Source organism: Podarcis gaigeae (assembly GCF_964106915.1).
Source record: "Podarcis gaigeae genome assembly, chromosome: 13".
NCBI lineage: Eukaryota > Metazoa > Chordata > Lepidosauria > Squamata > Lacertidae > Podarcis > Podarcis gaigeae.
In genome coordinates, this window is record NC_139689.1 from 6,999,194 (window position 1) to 7,020,911 (window position 21,718).

At 51.5% G+C, this 21,718-nt stretch overlaps 2 protein-coding genes across 2 annotated transcripts in view; one reads left to right on the plus strand and one right to left on the minus strand.

Annotated features, from left to right (window-relative positions):
* The window catches only part of LOC310830879 (myosin-6-like), a 44,806-nt gene extending 42,449 nt beyond the window's left edge, over nt 1-2,357 (plus strand). Inside the window, exons 32-33 of the mRNA XM_083710712.1 lie at nt 812-946; nt 2,226-2,357. Coding sequence (XP_083566838.1) covers nt 812-946; nt 2,226-2,246 — 156 coding nt within the window. The 3' untranslated portion in view covers nt 2,247-2,357. The remainder of the gene's footprint in view (nt 1-811; nt 947-2,225) is intronic.
* Nucleotides 2,358-3,796: 1,439 nt separating this feature from the next.
* Nucleotides 3,797-20,761, minus strand: CMTM5 (CKLF like MARVEL transmembrane domain containing 5). The gene is made up of 5 exons (XM_083707236.1): nt 20,155-20,761; nt 6,185-6,337; nt 5,552-5,647; nt 5,205-5,283; nt 3,797-4,151 (listed from the first exon to the last, which is right to left on the minus strand). Exons 1-5 carry the CDS (start codon nt 20,251-20,253, stop codon nt 4,135-4,137), a joined length of 444 nt encoding a protein of 147 aa, XP_083563362.1. The 5' UTR covers nt 20,254-20,761; the 3' UTR covers nt 3,797-4,134.
* Between the last annotated feature and the right edge of the window lie 957 nt (nt 20,762-21,718).

Here is a 21,718-nt window from a genome sequence, read left to right on the forward strand (position 1 = left end):
TTCCCACACCTCCCAGAAAAGCCAGCAAGAGCCGCTCCCAGGCTCTGCTCAGCGCTCCCTTGTAAGGGCTCCCTTTCGTCTCATCCCGCTTTGTTGGGAAGCCAGCAGAAGAAGAGGCGCTGCGCAGCTATCGCTCTTGCTCTGCTGGCTTCTCAGCAAAGCGGGAGGAGGGACGGAAGGGTTTAAAGCGCGAAAAGCAAGAGCCGCTTACATGCTCTGCGCAGAATTTTTTTTTCTTGCTTTCCCCCTCTAAAAACTAGGTGCGTCTTATAGAGCGAAAAATACAGTAACCACGTGCTTTTTTCCCAGTTCCGTCTCTCTTACAAGTGGATCAGTAAATACCTTCCGTTCTCCTCCCCAATGCTTGCAGTGGGTCACGCAGGTCTGATGAACACCACCCACTGTGGTGTCCTTAAGAACATAAGGAGATCCTGCTGGATCCTACTGGATCCGCAACTGGCACTCAGAAGCATTACTGCCTATGACTTTATTGCCCTCCCCTCCTTGAATTTGCCTAATCCTCTTTCAAACCCATCGAAGCAGGGGGCCATCGCTGCCTACCCTTTATCCTTTGCCAGGCAAGATTTCCTAAACTTCTATGTCAGCTCTTCCCAATGTTCTTTCTCCAAGGTGTGGCCCGAGGGCCGCATGTGGCCCTCGAAGCCTTTTTTGGCACAGCTGACTCCCAACCCTCATGCTGCCTTCCCAAAGCCACTGCAACCTTCGCTCATCGAGAAGTCTGGGTCATTTTTCCTGCCCTTTCTGAGCTTTCCCACCGTCTCTTCCCCTCTACCCCCTGCCCCACCCGCAGGAGGAGCAGGCCAACAGCAACCTGGCCAAGTTCCGGAAGGTTCAGCACGAGCTGGATGAGGCCGAGGAGCGGGCGGACATCGCCGAGTCCCAAGTCAACAAGCTGAAGGCCAAGACCCGCGATGTGGGAGGGAAGGTGAGTGTCGTGGCCAGCTGAGGGGGGCAGGTGGGCTCTGGGGAGAGACCCCCAACTTGCCCTTTGTCCTGTTCACACATTACATTCAGACAGGCCGCAATCTGGGTACACAAACAACTGAGTTGTGCACGTGACGTGCAATGCATGTACAGTCTGTGTACACAAATTATTATCATTTCGTTATTAATTGCCTTATACCCTGCCTTGGAGCTCAAGGTGGTCTACGCAGCTGTTCTCCCCAGTGTGGGAGAGCCAGTGTGGTGTAGTGGTTAAGAGCGGTGAACTCGTAATCTGGTGAACCGGGTCCGCGTCTCTGCTCTAGTCTCTCAGCCCCACTCACGTCACAGAGTGTTTGTTGTGGGGGAGGAAGGGAAAGGAGAATGTTAGCCGCTTTGAGACTCCCTAGGTTAGTGATAAAGCGGGATATCAAATCCAAACTCTTCTTCTTCTTCTTCTTCTTCTTCTTCTTCTTCTTCTTCTTCTTCTCCTTCTTCTTCTTCCCCCTCGTTTAATCTCCAACAACAGCCCTGTGAGGTAGGTTAGGCTGAGGGGCAGAGACTGACCCAAAGTCACCCAGTGAGATTCATGGCCAAGCGGGGATTTCAAACCCTCATCTTCCAGTGCTTAGTCTGATGCTCTAACCTCTACCGCTCAATGTGCTGCACAAATCAACGAGTGTATGCCCTTTCACGCAAACACTTGTGCATGTGTAGAGGCAGCTTGTACCAGCTTGGGTTCAGCATATTGTGTGAACAAGCCTTTGGCGTCCCCTTTCCATTCCAGTGAATCAGGCTGCGCATTTTCACTTAAGCGCCACCCCCTGCACATTCACCCCCATCCCTCCCTCCCAAAATTCACAAAGGTAAAGTAACTTTTAGTCAGAGTAGATCCACCGAAATTAATAGTCCTGGTAATTCATTTCAATGGGTCTTCTCCGAGTCAAAAATGTTAACATATTGGAGAGCTGCTCCAAAATGTTGGGAGGTAGCTTTTGGTATGTTGGTGATGTCATTGGCATTAGCCAATAGACCCCCCTGCTTAAAGCTAGCTTTTCTCCAATACAACAAAAAGTTCCAGAATTGTTTAGGAGGTTTTTCCCTAGGGCATGAATACATATGCACGTTTTCATAGCAGCAAAGGTGATTTCAGAGAACATCTCCTACCCTTATAAATGTTGCATCCTGCTTCTGTCTCTCTTGTTTTATTTCTGTGCTCATCATACTCTCCTCCTTTTAATTTTCCCCCCTTCATCCTTTCCTTCTATGCTTCTCTCTTCCAGAAACTTCATGATGAAGAGTGAGGAGGTTTTCAGATTCTCGGTTGAACTGAAAGGCTTTATCTCCAGCCCCTTTCACTGAATAAGATGTAGCATTAATATAATCCAATTAATAAAGTTGAACAGCAAATTTAATCCTGACATTGCCGTCCTCATCATGTGCTGCCCATTTGCTGAACAGAGAGAATAGGGTTGCTGCGCTGTGCCTGGCAACAGGCAGAAATTAAACATGAATAGATTTTTAACATCACCTGTTGAATGCCTGCCTGCCATGGAGATATTGAAAAAGCACAAGAATCTTCCCGGGGGGGGGGGGGAGAGGGCAACTCTTAACACAAAGCTGCCTCTCTCTCTCTCTCTCTCTCTCTGCTTCTTATGTTGCTGTTGAAAGAATATTTTCATTATTCTATTAATGTGGAAATAGGTTTTCCAAACAACTGTGATAGCTTGAGGTTTTCTCAATAGCTTTCTCTGGCTCCTACTGGTGTCAGTTGTTCCCTCTTGTGGTCAAACTGAACATTGACAGGAGACGTCCCTGCCAGGTTTTCCCCTTCCTCCCACGCTCAGAAGTTAGAGCAGGGGTCAGCAAACTTTTTCAGCAGGGGGCTGGTCCACCGTCCCTCAGACCTTGTGGGGGGCCGGACTATATTTTGAAAAAACCCCAAAACAAACGAATTCCTATGCCCCACAAATAACCCAGAGATGCATTTTAAATAAAAGCACACATTCTATTCATGTAAAAACACACTGATTCTTGGACCGTCTGCAGGCCGGATTGAGAAGGCGATTGGGCTAGATCCAATCGCCCCGGGCATTAGTTTGCCTACCCATGAGTTAGAGTGTGAACATTATGTGAGGCCTCTTACAGCCAATGGTTTCCAACTTAATACAGTGGTACCTCGGGTTACAGACGCTTCAGGTTACAGACTCTGCTAACCCAGAAATAGTACCTCAGGTTAAGAACTTTGCTTCAGGATGAGAACAGAAATCGCACAGTGGCGGTGGCACAGCAGCAGTGGGAGGCCCCATTAGCTAAAGTGGTGTCTCAGGTTAAGAACAGTTTCAGGTTAAGTACAGACCTCTGGAACGTAGCCCAGGATACCATTGTACATGGACCTGTCCACCTTTTCATCCTGCCTTAGCATTATCTCATTTCATCTCTACCAAGAGACTATCCCCTCCGCAATGCTCTGCTTCTCTTTTTCCTAGCCGTCACCCTCCTTCCACACCTCTTTCTCAGCTCACACTTTTGGCACACTCCCTCAGATTCGCACATCTCTGCGCCTCCCTGTGTGCCACCCGCAAATCCGGGCACTTGCGAGCAGAGACAAAAGCCCAGGATTTTTTTGTGCACCCCCACTCGTGGGACGTGCTCCTTGCGCGGTCGTAAGAGCATCTGAAGAGTCCTGCCGCAGGATCGGGCCTGCGACCTAACCAGCCCAAAATCCTGTTATTACAGCAACGACCAGAAGCCCACAAACGGGACCTGAGCACCGCGGTCGTACATTCATGCGCTCACACTCACGCATGTGCATCCCCCACTCGTGCGCATGTGGGCACATAAGAGGCCAGCATACCATATTCAAAGCACCTTTTAATTTTGTCTCCTCATTAAGTTAAATACAAAAGGGAAGGGGGGGGGGACACCCAGGAGCTCAGCCACCCAGGATCCACGTTCCAGTTTGATGGGGGGTGGGATTCAGCAAAGGTGCACCAAGAGGGTCTGTTGTGGGGTGGGCCTTTGTTCCCACAGAAGCAGTGAGCAGCAGCCCACTGGCCCCTGGGGAAGAAGGTAGAAGCATTGTCTTCAAAGCGAGGAAGAAGGGGTCAAGGAAGCTGCAGAAAGGCTGTGGGGCAGGGGAGCGAGGGATGTAGGGCAGCAGCAGCAGCTGTGTGTTGATCGCAGGGACCCTCAGCCCAGATCTGGGTCTACAAGAGAGAAAGAGCGTTTACAAGGTCAGTTGCATCTCTGGGTCAGAGGAGAGTCAACCGTGCCGTGAGGACAGCAAGTTGTACATTGTTTTCTTCGTCATCTGTGGGTCTGCCTTTCCTCTCTGTCCCTCCCTCGGCCAAAGCTCAATGCTGCTAGCCCAACTCAGAGTAAACCCAGTGAAGGAAGGGCGAAGCACCTGGGGGCTTTTTAAGTTCTGAGAAAAGGAGAGAAGGAGGCAACACGGTGGAAGTTTAGAAAAAATTGTTGCATTGCAGGTGCTGAGAGAGAGAAAGAGAGAGAGAATGAATGCAGGCATGCACACTCTGCTTTTCCAAGAGATCTAGGTACCGTATTTTCCGCTCTATAAGACGCACCAGACCACAAGACGCACCTAGTTTTTGGAGGAAACTAGAAAAAAAATATATTCTGAATCTCAGAAGCCAGAACAGCTGCGCAGTGAAAACAGCAATCCCTCTTGCTGCTCTGGCTTCTGGGATAGCTGCGCAGCCTGCATTCGCTCCATAAGACGCACACACATTTCCCCTTACTTTTTAGGAGGGAAAAAGTGAATCATAGAGCAAAAAATACGGTACATGTTGAATCCGGCAGGACTGACCTGAGCCTTAAAAGCACATAGAGCTGAAAAAGGAAATGGGACAGAGCGTCACTCTTCTAACTTCCTCCTTCAACTCTTATGTAATCCTAGGGGGCAGCGAGGAAGGGCTCAGGGGAGTCGTGGGCACCAGGGGAAGAACTCAAGAGCACCGCTGCGCCCACGAGCACACTGTTGGAGACCCCTGACATGCTGCCTCTCAGTTGAACCACCCGCTCCACTTCCCTCCCACTCCCCTGTTTCCGCTGTGTCAAGCTTTAGACTGTAGGCTCAGTGGGGCAGGGACCTGCCCTCTTAAATTCGGTATAAAATGCCAGGCACGTTGAGGATCGTTCCGTTCACCGCTGCAGGGAGGCCCCCATTTTCTGCCCCAGACTTCATCCATGCCACCATTGCACCCACCCCTTGGCAGCACCCTCTCCCCGGCGCCACTCACCCTGGTCCGCCCCCATTTCTGCCCTGTATGTTTTGTAGGCGTCGAAACAGAAGACAGCAATGAGAATCAGGCTGAAGACCTGCGAAGGGACCAAGAATTGTCAGTGAATGGCAGGAGGTAGGAGGGGAGGGAACGATAACAGATTGGGGGAACGTGGAATTTTTTTTGGGGGGTGGTACCCCTCAAGCACCCCACATTTGGAAGGACATCTTAGGTCGAGCCAGGGCTCTGACAGAACCCACACAGTCCTGCCTTGCAGTGGGTTGGCTGCCACGCCCCTTGGGGAGGGGCTCCGATAAGGGGCGTGGCCATAAAAGGGGAGTTTGTAGAGAGGGTTGATAACTCACAAAAGCAGACACGGCAGATCCCTCGTGGCTGGCAGCAATGACGGCAAAGGCCACTACCGTGAAGACTATTGCGGCGCTGATGCAGCGAAGGAAATCCTGTGGCGGGAGGAGAGAGGAGGGTCATCGAGGGCTGAGCTGCGGGCGGGAAGACCAGTTGAAACCAGCAGAAACTACAGTGGTACCTCAGGTTACATACGCTTCAGGTTACATACACTTCAGGTTACAGACTCCACTAACCCAGAAATAGTGCTTCAGGTTAAGAACTTTGCTTCAGGGTGAGAACAGAAATCGTGCTCCAGCAGCGCAGCGGCAGCAGGAGGCCCCATTAGCTAAAGTGGTGCTTCAGGTTAAGAACAGTTTCAGGTTAAGAACGGAGCTCCGGAACGAATTAAGTACTTAACCTGAGGTACCACTGTACCAGAAAGTGTGCAAATGGCAAAATCCAATCCAGGAAGGCAAGACAAAGCTACAGTCCTGCCGCAGCATGAGAAGGAAATCTGGCACAGAGGAAGGCATGTCAATGCGCTTCGGTGTTGCTCAGTCGACTCCAATGCCTCTTTCGGCAAGACATTGGCCGCGGGGAGCACGACCAAGCGCTGCAAAGGAGATTATGGGGAAAGCATGGCTACCCACCAGGCAGGGCCAGTTGACGCGAGTCAGGCGCTCGTAGTAGTGCGTCGCCCGCAGTCCCAAGAACGCCAGTGTCACCAGCACTTCCAGGAGGGCTGCACCCATGTAGGCGGAAATGGAAGCTGTGAGCAGCAGGAAGACCAGGAAGCAGAGGCCCTGGAGGAAGGGGGCAAGCGGGAGGCAAAAGGACAAGTGTGACGTGCATTCCCAAGTAGGGTTCGCTTTCATATATATATAAAATATAATCCTACTCTTTTGAGATGGACTCACACACACATACACACTCCTTCCCAGTAATTTGTGATCCCAGATGGCAGAATTCATAGCCTGATTTCATCTTCATACACATAAACATCCCACACCTTTGCTCTGGATTTATGATCTCGCCTCTTAGTTCTGCGCTCAGCGTTGCAGATTTGGAACTTTTCCTTTGAAAAAAACCCCAGCAGAAACCACAGTGGTACCTTGGGTTACATACGCTTCAGGTTACATACACTTCAGGTTAGAGACTCTTCAGGTTACAGACTCCGCTAACTCAGAAATATTACCTCGGGTTAAGAACTTTGCTTCAGGATGAGAACAGAAATTGTGCAGCAGCGGTGCATTAGCATTAGCTAAAGTGGTGCTTCAGGTTAAGAACAGCTTCAGGTTAAGAACGGACCTCCAGAACAAATTAAATACTTAACCCGAGGTACCACTGTACTCCCACCACTTCCATCCTTCTAAAATACCTTTCAGGTGAACCGCCCCCCCCCTGCTTTGAGTGACATCTCCCCCATGAAGATTTATGGAGAACTCAAAAGCGGACCCCACTGCCATGGTCTCCTCTCCACTGGAGGTTTTTAAGCAGAGGTTGTGTGGGTCTCTGTCAGGGATGTTTTAGCCGAGATCCCTGTACTGCAAGGGGGTTGGGCTAGATGCAATTCTGTGATTCTACATTTTGGCTGCTCTCCCCTCACCCCAAAAAAAATTTGGTTTCCGCCCCGCAAAATATTTGAATTGTAATTTAATACCTGTAACAGCAAACAAATTTCAGAAAAAAGAAAAGAAAGAGAAAAAGAAAAAGAAAAAATGTTTTGGGGTTTTTTGAAAAAAGAAAAGTTGTCGTAATTGTCAGTAAAAAGTATTGGAACTAGCTATGTGATTTACTGAGCTGATAATAAAAGATACCAAGAAGGAATGGGAGTGTGGTCCATAATTGGAAAGGGGACCATGATCACAATCAAAGCAATTCATTTTTTTAAAAGAGGATTTAAAAAAAGAAACTTTGAATGTGATACGGATCGGAAAGGGGGGGTACCTTCTTTGCCCCTCTCCCTTGAACAACCGAGGCGATGACCTCTAGGGTATCCCCGTTCACCCACCCTCAGTTCCCCTCACCGTCGCACAAGCACCACACCTTCCCCAGAACCCCTTTCTACCACGAGCGAAATAAGCTCGAATATATGAATGTATTCTCTTATCCTTTCCTATGGCTATTTGCGCTCCATACTCAGAACGAGTAGACCGGGCGCTCCTGTATCTCCGCTTATTCCTATGGCTGCGTCTTGGCCAATCACAGGCATGCATTCGTCCTGCAGGAGCTAGCTCAGACAGCTTTGCACGCCTCATTGAACCTACTGACAAGCTGCTGACGGCCCCCCACTGTGAGAACAATGGATCCGAAACTGGAGAACTCGTAAAACTGTCAAAATGTATCCATTCCTGTTACAATGTATCCATTTTGTTTCCGCTTTTGATTACCAATACCAAATAGACCGAATCACATAGGAAACCTTTGGAAATTCACATAAAATCAACCACAACTCCGATTTCTTTGCTCTTGGTGTCATTCAACTCAGCCCCTTCTGGACTCCATGATGTGATCCCTACTTCCATAATCCCCGGAGCGGCCAGGCACGTACACAGGAACCTCTTAATCCTGTCAGATCGCTTCGCATAACCCTTTCCCCGGGCAATACCAGGTGGCAGACGATGCATATCTATGACCCTTTGTCCTGCCACCACCGGTACTTGATAAACGATTGTCTATGTGTATTTCTCGCTCTACATATTTCCCCCTCCCTTGTCTCAAATGCAAATGAATGTAACCCCACCTTTTCTCTGAGACACTCATGACGTGTGTAATATATTCATGATGCAATCCGTGAAACCCAACCCTCCCATAATGAATTCATGACGTTTCGCGCACTGTATTCTGGGACTTGGAGGGAACTTTTAAAAGTTTATGTCGCCCCACTCTCGGGGTTCAATCTCGTCTTGAACCTGTTGGCCAATAAACTTGGATCTTCGGCAGTTTGCTCCTGTCTCCGGCTGAGCTTCTTTCTTCCGCAAGAATCCACGGACTCTGTCCGATTGGCTGGGTGGCAGGGTAAATTCGCACCCAGATTTCCGTAACAGCTTGGCGCCCAACGTGGGGCTTTGAGCGGTTCTCCCGAGCTGCTGACCGGGGGCCCCGAGATCTTCAGCCGGCTCCGGGCCACTTTGCCTGGGAAGACCCTACTGGGACCTCCGGCCATCTTCCGGGCGGTAATCGAAAGCCCCAGGAGTTCAGCCGGGGAGCAAAAGGGATCCAGCCGGCTTATTCATCGATCCCGGGATCGGATCAACACAGAAGACTCGTGAGTATAGGAAAGAAATCCAGTGCACTGGTGGGAAAGGGGGTGGAATTCTCCTGGCAACCGAATTCTCTGCCCTCCTCTCTATCGCTTCTTCTCACCTTTCTCTTGGTCCAGTAAGCGAGAGAGACCGTGGACCGCCGCTCGACCCGAAAAGGGGGTTCTGAGCTCTATCCCTTTCTCTAAACTCTCCAGCCAGCCGCACCAATTGGGAGCCCGAAGGGTAAGACGGAGAGACCCGACTTGAAAGATAGCCGACTCTCCGCAACGGGCATCCCAGTTGAAAGCAAGGGGTTGGAGCTCTTTTTCCGATCTTCCCGAGCGTCCTTTCTAGGGGGCAGGAAGTGGTCTTGCTTTCTATCCTAATCCCAGCCGCACCGGTCGGACTACGTACCCCGTGTACCGTAAGCCCGCTTCCGAAAGCAAGGGGGATTTTCGATCCGAAATCCTATCCAGGGACGACCCGATCTGGCACCGCATGGCGCGGGCGTTCAGTAGGGCCCCTTTTCCTGAGAGTGATCGATAGGTAGGAGGTTGCCAGGGGGGGAATAGCCCATGAGGAATTGGGCGGGACCGGCAGAGTGGAAAGGGACCCCAGATTACTGGTTAAGGAAATAGGAAAAGGAAATAATACCGGATAGCTAGAGCTCTTTAAACTCTCTAAGGAAGTTGCCAAGCGACTAGGGGCCACTCTTATACTGCAAGCCCTTTATTGGCTCACCAAACTTTACCGACCCCTATCCCTCTCTCCTCTTTCTTGTCTAGACACGCGTGAAATATACTATGGGTACCCAGGCTTCCAAAAACGAGCGGGCTCACTCTGGGAGGAAGGCTTCCAGAAAGCCATCCCGATCCCAGAAGGATCCCGACTCTCCTCTCCAATTTGTTATCACACATTGGAAGTCGATTCCTGGCCACGAGTTATTATCTAAAGAAAAGTTAGAGGACCTCTGCTCTGAGATCTGGCCCGCCAGTACCACCTCGGCTAAACCTGAATTGCGCTGGCCGACAGGGGGTTCGTTCAATGAAGAGCGCTTGAACTATTTAAAGAAATACTTAATGGAAGAAAAACCCCGCCAGTTAGAATACCTGGCTGCCTTCGAGGCCGTAAGGAGAGTGCTCCAAGCCCCGAAGGGAACAACTTCTTATCAGCTACCTATAATGAATCCCGGGCGACAGCAGATGCCCCCCCCTTATGAAGACGAAGATATACAGCAGGCCCTGGTTCACTTTTACTACCAAGGACCACCGCCGTCTGACAGCGGTTCAAGTAGCGATGGAGAAGGGGGGGAAGGGACTCAAGACAGTAGAAGAGTCACAAGGCTACAAGCCAAGAAGGACCAAAAAGACCTCGGGTTTACTAAAACTAAGGACTCTGGACAGGCTAAACCCAAAGACCCCGGGCAGACCAAAGCTAAAACCCCTTCCTCAATGCTTCACAACACCATTGAAGATCCTGCCCCAAACAGAGATAGAGATCTCCCCTCCGAACCTTGTGGGTCTACGGCAGAGTCCCTGAACTATAACCTAGGAACCCCAGGGCCTTCTGACCAAGTGAGCTCTACTGTGAGCTCTACCGCGATCCAAATGCCTCTAAGGGCTTTGCCGATCCCGCCTCTCTCACCTGACGGAACCCCAAGAATGGTGTATACGCATCATCCCTTTTATACTTCGGACCTCGTAACTTGGTCCAACCAGATGCCCTCCCTGAGGGACGATCCGGACAAATGTCACCGCCAGATCAGCGCAATCTTTTCCACCCACAATCCTACCTGGGCAGATGTCCATGTCCTTCTGAATGCCCTCTTTAACGAGGCAGAGAAGGCGGACATCCTGGCTAAAGCCGGGGAAGCTATAGAATCGCCCGATTACCAGAGGGGACGGCCCCAAGGATTGCAGGCGCTCACCGCACAATGTCTCCGAGTAGAACCTACATGGGATTATAACACGACAAACGGGATCTGGTGCTTAAAATTATTTAAGAAAGCCATTCTGGACGGCGTGAAGGCTGCAGGTCAACGCACCGTTAATTGGACCAAAGTCCAAACGGTAATGCAGGGACCGAACGAACACCCTTCTGATTATTATACGAGATTGGTCTCTGCCATCAAGACCTGGGGGGGAATAGACCCCGAGAATCCACAACACGAAGTAATCATTAAAGGTTTCTTCAAGGATCAGGCCTGCCCAGATATTAGGAAAGCCCTGAACCTTCAAATTGGATACGATGGAAAAAGTATAAATGAAATCTTGTCCATTGCGAAATCCATCTACAACTCTCGAGATGAAAGAAAGAAAAAGGAGAGTAAATCCGAGGTCGAACAGATCTTGGCCTTGAGTATGGAGACTACCTATGGCCCTAACCGAGGTAGAGGCCTCAACCGAGGAAAGGGGGTCCGGGGAGGAGGACCTCCTAACCCCTATAGGCAATGGGGACCGGGGACTGGAGGGTGTTACTACTGCCAGGAAGAAGGTCACATAAAAAGATTCTGCCCTTACCTAAATACGTCAACCTACGGGGGGCACGAATCCAAGTCCTTCCCTGCTCGAGCCAGCCACCCTCCTTTCCCCCCGCAACCCAACGTAACCCCAGGGTACACCAACCACCAACCGGCGACTTATGCTCCACCAACGCCCTCGAACCCGACGCCTCAAACCCGACCCCAGTCAGGACCCCGGACCCAGATGACAGCCATAGACCAGTCTGCTCACCCTTGGGCGAATGCCACTGCGCCTCCCTTGCATCCTCCAAACCAACCACCTCCCGATGATCAGGACACCTATTGACAATTAGAAGGGGATCCCACTCAGACCCAAACCATCTGCCCCGTCCTTGCACTGTCACCTGAGGACCCGGTCTGCACTATTGAGATTGACGGCCACCCCTACCAATGTCTGTTGGACACAGGGGCTACTTATTCCACCCTAACCAACAGCCACCTGGAACCAGGGACAGTGACCAAGAAAGTAATGGGACTGGACGGGATACCCCGCACTTGCCCGCTCTCGCGACCGGCTAAGGTCACCCTCGGACCATTACTAGCGGAACACACTTTCCTTTTAACAAGCAGCCCTGTCAATCTCCTCGGCAGAGACCTCCTCTGCAAACTTAACGCCACCATTAAATGCTCCTCCGATGGCATTTACCTACATATGCCAGGGGACTCTATTCCCATGTTCCAAGGTATCGTTCAGGAATCTAAAGCGGACCGACAGTTTCCCGAACTCCCTCTTGACCTCGAAACCGACTTGCCCCCCTCCCTATGGGGCACTGAATCAACCTCAGTCGGGCTCTTACTCTCCGCCACTCCAGTCAAGATCACGTACCGAAGTGACCTACCCTTCCCATGTACCAAGCAATACCCTCTGCCCAAAGAAGCCATAGAAGGCCTAACACCCATGATTGAGGACTTCCTCGAAAAGGGGATCCTAGTCTCGTGCGCTTCACCCTGTAATACTCCAGTTCTCCCGGTCAAGAAACCCGCTAAAGAAGGGGAACCTATACGGTACCGTTTTGTGCAGGACTTGAGATTAGTGAACCAATTCGTAATACCACGACACCCAGTAGTGGGAAACCCGAACTCCCTCCTAAACGCAATTCCAGCGGGAACTACTTGGTACTCCGCTGCGGACCTGTGCTCTGCCTTCTTCAGTATACCCCTGGACCCGACCAGCCAATTCCTCTTTGCATTTACCTGGGGGCCCGGTCAACTAACTTGGACCAGACTTCCCCAAGGCTATGTAGAGTCGCCCGCAATTTTTTCGGCCATATTACATCAAGACTTAGAGGACATCCATTTACCGGCTAGCTCCACCTTACTCCTTTACGTAGATGATATTTTATTGTGTTCTACCACTGAAGAGGCGTGTAAGACAGATACTAAACACCTCCTATCAGAACTGGCAAAGAAGGGACATAAGGTGTCCCCAAAGAAACTCCAATATTGTAAACAAGAGGTCAAGTATCTGGGACACATCCTGGGTGTAGGGACCCGAAGTCTAGCCACTGACAGGATTGAAGCAGTCACTAAAATCCCTCTCCCAAAAACGAAACGACAGCTGCGCGGCTTCCTTGGCATGGCCGGCTTCTGCCGAGCATGGATCGCTGGTTACAGCGAAATAACGAAGCCCTTAACTGTTATGACGCGTCAGGACCACCCAGACACTTTGGTCTGGGAAGAGGAAGCTTACAACTCTTTTGAACGACTAAAACGGGAACTCAGATCCGCTCCTGCCCTAGGATTACCCGACTACCGAATCCCGTTCAACCTATTTATTCACGAGCAAATGGGAGTAGCCTCCGGTGTCCTAACCCAACCCTTCCGCGACCAAGAGAGGCCAGTAGCATATTACAGTCTGCAACTTGACAACACTGCTAAAGGGGCTGTCAGTTGCCTGAGAGCCATTGCAGCCGCTGCAGTCCTCCTCGAGAAGGCTCAAGAAACAGTTCTGGGCCATGAAATCACCCTTCACGTTCCCCATTCGGTCTCAACCCTCCTAACTCTAAAAGGATGCCACCATTTCTCAAACTCACGCCTCAACCGGTACGAAGCCCTCCTCCTAACCCCAACCAATGTTACCATTAAACGTGTCAACTCGCTAAACCCCGCTACCCTGCTACCCCTTCCCGATGATGGCACCCCACATCATGACTGCACCACCATAGTCCGGCAAGCTGAAAAGCCTCGTGAAGACTTAGATCATCTTCCCCTAGAGAATCCCGACCTAATACTATATACTGACGGCAGCTCTAAAGTAATCGACGGGGTTAGAAAGACTGGGTATGCAGTGGTCACCGACTTCGAAGTACTAGAATCAAACCCAATCAACTCCCAGTACAGTGCCCAAGCCGCTGAGTTAATCGCGCTACTGCGTGCCTGCGAGATAGGTGAAGGGAAGCGGGTAACCATTTATACCGACAGTAAATACTGTTTCGGCCTGGTACACACAACCGGTCAAATTTGGCTCCAGAGAGGCTTTCTAACCGCCGCCGGGTCTCAAATCTCGCACGCCGCCCTAGTTGAGCGACTTCTCACGGCGATCCATTTACCTGCCGCTATAGCCGTCGTCCACTGCAAAGCCCATACCAAGGGTAGGGACTCAGTTTCTAAAGGAAACAGACGAGCCGACAAAGCCGCACAAATGGCTGCCCTACGCATTCCTAACAATGAATCCGAGTTTCAAGCCCTCCTGCTACCAGCAGACCTAGACCTTACAGAAATTTACAAATCTGCCCCAGAGGATGAAAAGGCTATGTGGGAATCGATAGGCGCCACCGAACAACAAGGCATCTGGGTCCTCCCCGATGGAAGAACCGTCCTTCCAAAGGCCTGGACTCCAAAAGTAGTGAGGATTCTTCATCAGCGGACACATTGGGGAAAGGGGAGATTAATGGAACATGTAATTAGATCTTGGTATGCACCCGGGATAGCTGCTGCCGCAGCAGCAGCATCAAAGAATTGCATTACCTGCCATCGCTTCAATCCGAAGCGTGAACCCAGGAGGCCACCGGGAGCCAGACCATGGGCCTTTGTCCCTTTTGAGAATTTGCAACTTGACTTTATTGATCTGCCCCAATGCCAAGGCTTTAAGCATGCTTTGATTATAGTGGACCAATTCTCCTCGTGGGTGGAGGGATTCCCTTGCCGAAGAGCTACCGCATCCGTAGTTGCCAGGGCCCTCCTACAGGATATTATTCCCCGCTATGGCATACCCCGACGCCTTGACAGCGACAGGGGAACCCACTTTACTGCAGAAGTGGTGCAATTAGTTGCCAAGACACTCCAAATTAGATGGGATCTCCACACCCCGTACCACCCACAATCCTCTGGCCAAGTAGAGCGCATGAACCAGGAAATAAAAATACAGTTGGGCAAACTTTGCAAGCTCACTGGCCTAAAATGGGTGAATGCACTCCCACTGGTCCTTCATAACATCCGCAGCGCCCCAACCGAACGTTTGAAACTCTCTCCATTCGAACTTTTATTCGGGAGGCCTCCTCCCGTCTACAACACTTTATTCCCACTCTCAGAACTGGAGCTAGGAGAAACAGAACTTACTAATTATGTTATTCAGCTCCAGACACAATTACAACGTCTCCACCACTACGCGGCCATCGAGGGACAAAACCTGCCCATCGACGTCCATGCTCACTCCTTCCACCCTGGTGACTGGATTCTCGTCAAGGTCTACCAGAAAGAACCACTCCAACCCGCGTGGGAAGGCCCCTACCAAGTACTCTTGACCTCGCCAACCGCCGTGAAAGTAGGTGAGAAGTATTCTTGGTTACATCATACTAGATGCAAGTCCTCACCCCCTCCACAGGAGACGGAAGAAAGCAACGGTGAGGACTTCACATTTTCGACTCCACCTACTCCACCGACCTCATATATTGACGACGACGCTCAACAGACCGGACCAGCAGATCGGGGCCAAGGTCGGGCTCAACAGACCGGACCAGCAGATCGGGGCCAAGGTCGGGCTCAACAGACCGGACCAGCAGATCGGGGCCAAGGTCGGGCTCAACAGACCGGACCAGCAGATCGGGGCCAAAGTCGGGCTCAACAGACCGGACCGGACACCACGACACCCAACTGGACGTCCGAAATCATCCCAGATACCAACACCATTAAGCTACGTTTCAAACGCGGTGACAGCCGCGTTTGACAACTTCCCTCGCTTTTGACAGTTCATCTGACAGCTCCATTTGACAGCTCCGTTGACAGCTTCCTTCGTTTGACAGCTTCGCTTTTGACAGTTCATCTGACAGCTTCATTTGACAGCTCCATTTGACAGCTCCGTTGACAGCTTCCTTCGTTTGACAGCTTCGCTTTTGACAGTTCATCTGACAGCTTCATTTGACAGCTCCATTTGACAGCTCCATTGACAGCTTCCTTCGTTTGACAGCTTCGCTTTTGACAGTTCATCTGACAGCTTCATTTGACAGCTCCATTTGACAGCTCCGTTGACAGCTTGCTTCGTTTGACAGCTTCGCTTTTGACAGTTCATCTGACAGCTTCATTTGACAGCTCCATTTGACAGCTCCGTTGACAGCTTGCTTCGTTTGACAGCCTCGCCTTGCAGCCCTCATTCGTTTGCCCCACACGCATCTACACCATGAATCTGGCCTACGCCGTTCTTCTTCTCGCCGCCATATCCTGGGTCACTCTCACATCATCAGACCACTGCACAGGGTTGCAAACAGACTATCACTTCTTGGACTATCATGAGGTCGAGACGGGAAGGTCTAACCCTGATCGAATGGGGGACTTTGATTTCTGCCTTCCAGAGTCTCGAGTCTTACTGCGCCATTCTTTAGTACCCCGACTCGCCAACGACGAATACTGGGAACTTTTCGTCCGAAACAAGGACCTGCGCCGTATCGGGTCCGCGGCCCTCACTCTTGACCACTCCTCTTACCGGCTGACCTGCCAAAACGGGACTTATCTTCTCTACGCCAACGGAGAGATCTCCCACAACCCGAACTGGACCGAAATCGAGATAGGAGGGGCCTCCCACGTTTATACGGACTCAAATCACCCCTCTGGAAACTTGATTTTCGGGTTCCAGTGTCTCCTCTCCACCCCAGAAACCAGGAAGTCTCAACTCCAGGGACTCTGCTTGCGACGATTCTGCTGCTTATGGAACCTAGGGGTCACTCACGAGTGGAAAGGGGCTGAATATCTCGAAGGTTGGCATCATCCTATACACCCTTCACGCCCCCCCTCATGGGACCACGTCGGACCCCTGAGATGCGGCGGTATCGCCAGGGATAGGCGACTATTAAACACTACTGACCCACTCCACCCAGTCGGCACGGCACCTCGACAATTCGGCACTGACTCTGCATTCCCGGGAGAAGACCTCCTCTCATCCTGGGAGCAAAACTCCTACATTAAACTTCTCAGTCAGGTGGCAAAGGAAGCACCCTACCCAGACTGCTGGATCTGTGCCCACGCGCCTAGCCACCTCCAGCAGAGTCTCCCACTAGTCCCAGTGCCAGTGACCCTTGAACAATTCCGTTCCGGAAACGTTACTTCCTGGAACCTAACGGCGCTCAACTTGACACATCAATATCTCTATCTCACCGGCCCTACGAAGGGGCCCCTTTGCCGCAGCTTCTCCGGAGAAGGAACCTTCATTGGATCCAGTACATGTTCAAACACTCTCGAAATTCTGCCCACTGGCCTGGTCACCGTCACCAGTGCAAGAGAGTCCCGGACTTTCCCTAACCTTACCGTCGCCTGGGCCGCTGCCGTCGGACACCCCTTTAACTGGAGGCCCCAACCCTCAGACTCCATGCTGTTGCAAACCTTTGCCTCCGGCAGAATGGAATCCTACCTCAGCGGCCTATTCTGGGTGTGCGGACACCGTGCATATACATGGGTGAGCCCACACATGTCCGGATCCTGCTTCGTCGGCTACATTGTCCCCGGAATTAGGATCGTCCCACATCTACCCCCCGGAAGACAACGGAATAAAAGGGAGCAAAAGGAGTTGTCAGATCTGTCAGACGTTGCTGCAAATGGAGAGACCGTAGGCCGAGCACTTTTCCCGGCCTACGGTGCCGGTTCAAACCATGTGGATATCCTTCGACTCACCGACATCCTCCTTAAGTTTATGCAGGAGGCGACCCAGATCACGGACTCTCTCATGTCGGAACTAACCGAGGTAAGACAGATGGCCTTACAGACGAGGATTGCTACGGACTTCCTCTTATCTAGTCAAGGAGGCACCTGTGCCTTAATAGGCACCGAGTGCTGCACATACGTGACTGACCAGACCTTAAACATAACTGGGCATTTGAACAATATTCACGAGTTAGCAGGGAGGCTACACGATATCCAACATGAGGGACTATCCGATGTGGACCTGTGGGGATGGTTGCCCAAGTTGGGCTGGCTCCGACAATTATTGAAAGTCATGCTGCTCATCGTCTTGACCGCTGGTCTTTGTGTGTCTATCTTATGTTGTACTGTGCACTGTATTAATCCCTGTTGTTCCCTCCTCCGCCTCCGCCACCCTGCCTCGCCTAACTCCTTCTCTCTTCGAGCCTATTCTCGTTCCCAACATACCCCAACCTTCCCTGACTATGTACAGATGAGGCATCTGGGAGAAGGGGAATATGAGATCACAGAAATCTAGCGCTCCTGTGGTGCGGAGAAAGGATTTGCAAGTTCCTTCAGAACTTTGATGCAAATCTATCTCCGAATGGGGGACTGATACGGATCGGAAAGGGGGGGTACCTTCTTTGCCCCTCTCCCTTGAACAACCGAGGCGATGACCTCTAGGGTATCCCCGTTCACCCACCCTCAGTTCCCCTCACCGTCGCACAAGCACCACACCTTCCCCAGAACCCCTTTCTACCACGAGCGAAATAAGCTCGAATATATGAATGTATTCTCTTATCCTTTCCTATGGCTATTTGCGCTCCATACTCAGAACGAGTAGACCGGGCGCTCCTGTATCTCCGCTTATTCCTATGGCTGCGTCTTGGCCAATCACAGGCATGCATTCGTCCTGCAGGAGCTAGCTCAGACAGCTTTGCACGCCTCATTGAACCTACTGACAAGCTGCTGACGGCCCCCCACTGTGAGAACAATGGATCCGAAACTGGAGAACTCGTAAAACTGTCAAAATGTATCCATTCCTGTTACAATGTATCCATTTTGTTTCCGCTTTTGATTACCAATACCAAATAGACCGAATCACATAGGAAACCTTTGGAAATTCACATAAAATCAACCACAACTCCGATTTCTTTGCTCTTGGTGTCATTCAACTCAGCCCCTTCTGGACTCCATGATGTGATCCCTACTTCCATAATCCCCGGAGCGGCCAGGCACGTACACAGGAACCTCTTAATCCTGTCAGATCGCTTCGCATAACCCTTTCCCCGGGCAATACCAGGTGGCAGACGATGCATATCTATGACCCTTTGTCCTGCCACCACCGGTACTTGATAAACGATTGTCTATGTGTATTTCTCGCTCTACATATTTCCCCCTCCCTTGTCTCAAATGCAAATGAATGTAACCCCACCTTTTCTCTGAGACACTCATGACGTGTGTAATATATTCATGATGCAATCCGTGAAACCCAACCCTCCCATAATGAATTCATGACGTTTCGCGCACTGTATTCTGGGACTTGGAGGGAACTTTTAAAAGTTTATGTCGCCCCACTCTCGGGGTTCAATCTCGTCTTGAACCTGTTGGCCAATAAACTTGGATCTTCGGCAGTTTGCTCCTGTCTCCGGCTGAGCTTCTTTCTTCCGCAAGAATCCACGGACTCTGTCCGATTGGCTGGGTGGCAGGGTAAATTCGCACCCAGATTTCCGTAACAGAATGTATGGGATCCAGAAACTTGCATAGACCTGTGCTTTCGTTTTTGGGATTATATAGATCAATATATATAATAATGATAATAATGTATATATGATTTATACACAAAGATAATCAGCCTGTGCTCAGGGCCAGTGGAAAATCAGTGGTTTTGTTCAAAGCAAAAACTTGTCCCCCTCTCATTTCTCCATCCACCCCAGGCACAGACTGTTGGAATAAAATCTCCCAGAAGCCCTTTCCCCCCACAGTCCCTGCCTTAAAACCACTGTCTTCCCAACTCCAGCTCTGGGCTATGCATTTTGGATAAAGAAGTGGACCCCCACCCACCCAAGCCTCCATCAAAGAGGAGAACCCCCTCGCAAAGAATGGAGGGGGAGCAAAAAAAGGCATTCACAGGATTCGCAGGAATTAGCAGGGAGGGAATGAAAATTAAGCCAGCCAGATGGAAGGATTGAAAGACAAACAGAGGAGAAAGGAAAAGGTCTGCGAAGGAGGAATTAAGAAAAGCAGAGGTTTCTGCACTGCAAGGGGTTGCACGAGACGAGACTCTTCTAACTCTCCAATTCTTTAGTTTTATGCAAAAAGAAAAGAGGAACGATTGGGGAAAGCGGAGAAGAAGAAAAAGGTAAAGTTCTAAAAAGGAGGGGATGACTCAAATGAATGGAGAAAGAAAGGCAGAAGGAAAGCAAGGAGAGAGGGGCCACCAGGATAGGGCCCCACTCAAAAGAACGATCCGGACCTTACTCCACCCCCCACAAATAACACCCCCCCAGCAGGATTGGCTGATCCACTTCTGAATTAGCTAAGTGAAACATGATCCCTGAGCAGTTGAGAGAGGGGCTTCCCCAGAAGACCATTTTAAGTCCAGACTCCGGAGTTTAAAAAATATTAGTTCATGGCACCACCGACTTAAGAGGATGGAGAGAAAGTGTTGGGTGAAAAGAGAGGGGGGGAGAAGCGGGGGGGAGCAGGGAAGGAGGAGGGGGTGCGGTGGGTGGGGGTCTTCCGTTACCAGCTCTGCCTCCATCACCACCCCCTTGGGGGAGCTCAGGAAGTCCTTGTCGAGGGAGAAGCCACGCAGCCCCCCAGGTCCCTCCTGGGGCTCGCCCATCCTGCTGGCTGCCTCTGGCCGGAGGGAGGGCGCTGCTGGGGGAAGAGGGTCGAGGCTGGGGGGAGAGAGACCCAAGGAAAAAAAGAGGGGGGGAGAGAGATGAAAGACGGAGCCTGTTTCTGTCCCCCTGGCACCCAGCCGGATTTCCACGCCGGGGAGGCGGGAGGAAGCCCGAAGAAAGGGGGCTGGAGGGAGAAGAGGAGGAAAAACGAAATGAAGGGAGAAGGATGAAGAGGAACGAAAGGGTCCGCCCCGTCCAGGCTCCAGAAAGGAGACTCTGCCTTCTGGCCCCCGGGTGCCTCTCCGGCCCCCAGGACCACGAGGGGTGGCCGTGGCGCGGGTGGCGGGTCTCTGGACCCACCTGCCCACTCAGCCCCCCACCCCATGGCCGGACAAGGAGGGGGATTGTCCCTCGAGGGCCAGGAACGGGCTGCCCCGGGGAGAACAAGGGCCGCATTGTCTGGGGGGACGGGAGGCCGGAGGGCAGAAGTGAATGGACCGCATTCTCTCCGCCGCGACCCGTTCAGATGCTTTGCAAGAGCGTGAGAGGAAAAGAAAGAAGTGTGGGGCGGGGGGGGGGCATGGACGGGCCCGGGAGCTGCAGTGACGAGAAAAGGCCGCCAGGGGCGGTAGAGAGCAGGGGAGGCGCCTCGGGCACTGGGGAAAGGGACTTGCGCTGTTCCGCCACTAGGGGTCGCTGGGCGAAGAGGCCAGGGCGCGTCCCGCTGTCCTGGAAAGGTTTCCTTGCGAGTTGCGAAAAAACAATGATGTCTTTAAAGTTCTCTGATTCAGAAAGCCAGGCGCAGTGGATGGGGGGCAAGGGCACAAAGGGGGCAGGAGGGATCAAGAAGAATCACAGAACTGTTGGAAGTCCCCCCCACCCCCAACTCTAATCCAGCTGTCCTATCCGGGATTCGAACCTGCAACCCAGGAACTGTCAGCACTATGTTCTAACCAACTAGGCCATCCAGGCAAATGTAAGTCTTGGGAGCCATGGACTCAAAACGGTTGAAAACCACTGCCTTACTGTTTTCTTTCTCCAGGATTCCCTTGGCTCTGATGTGTCATGGAGATGTTCCTTTGGTGGGGCAGGTGGGGCAGAGCCCCCTTCACCCCCCACTTGCCAGAGGTTTTTCTCCTGTCTCCCAGGGACACCCGTGTCACTTTGTTTCGGAAGGAAATCCCATCCGGCTTTCCATGGCTACTGCAGGAGATTTGCATCTCACTCCGCGGTTTAGACGGGCAGGAAAATACCTGCGATAATACGCTGGGTAACCATGGCAAAGTAAACAGAGTGGGAATCCCAAGAACGGGAATGCTATGGTTGTGAATTATGGGGCACTGGGGGATAGTGAGCGATCCTTTTCCCTGGGCCCAAGCAGCCTCGGATTCCACCTTCCAAAATCTCAGTCCTGGAAAGTTCCATCCGAGAATATGTACAGTAACCAACACAGGCAAGGCTTCT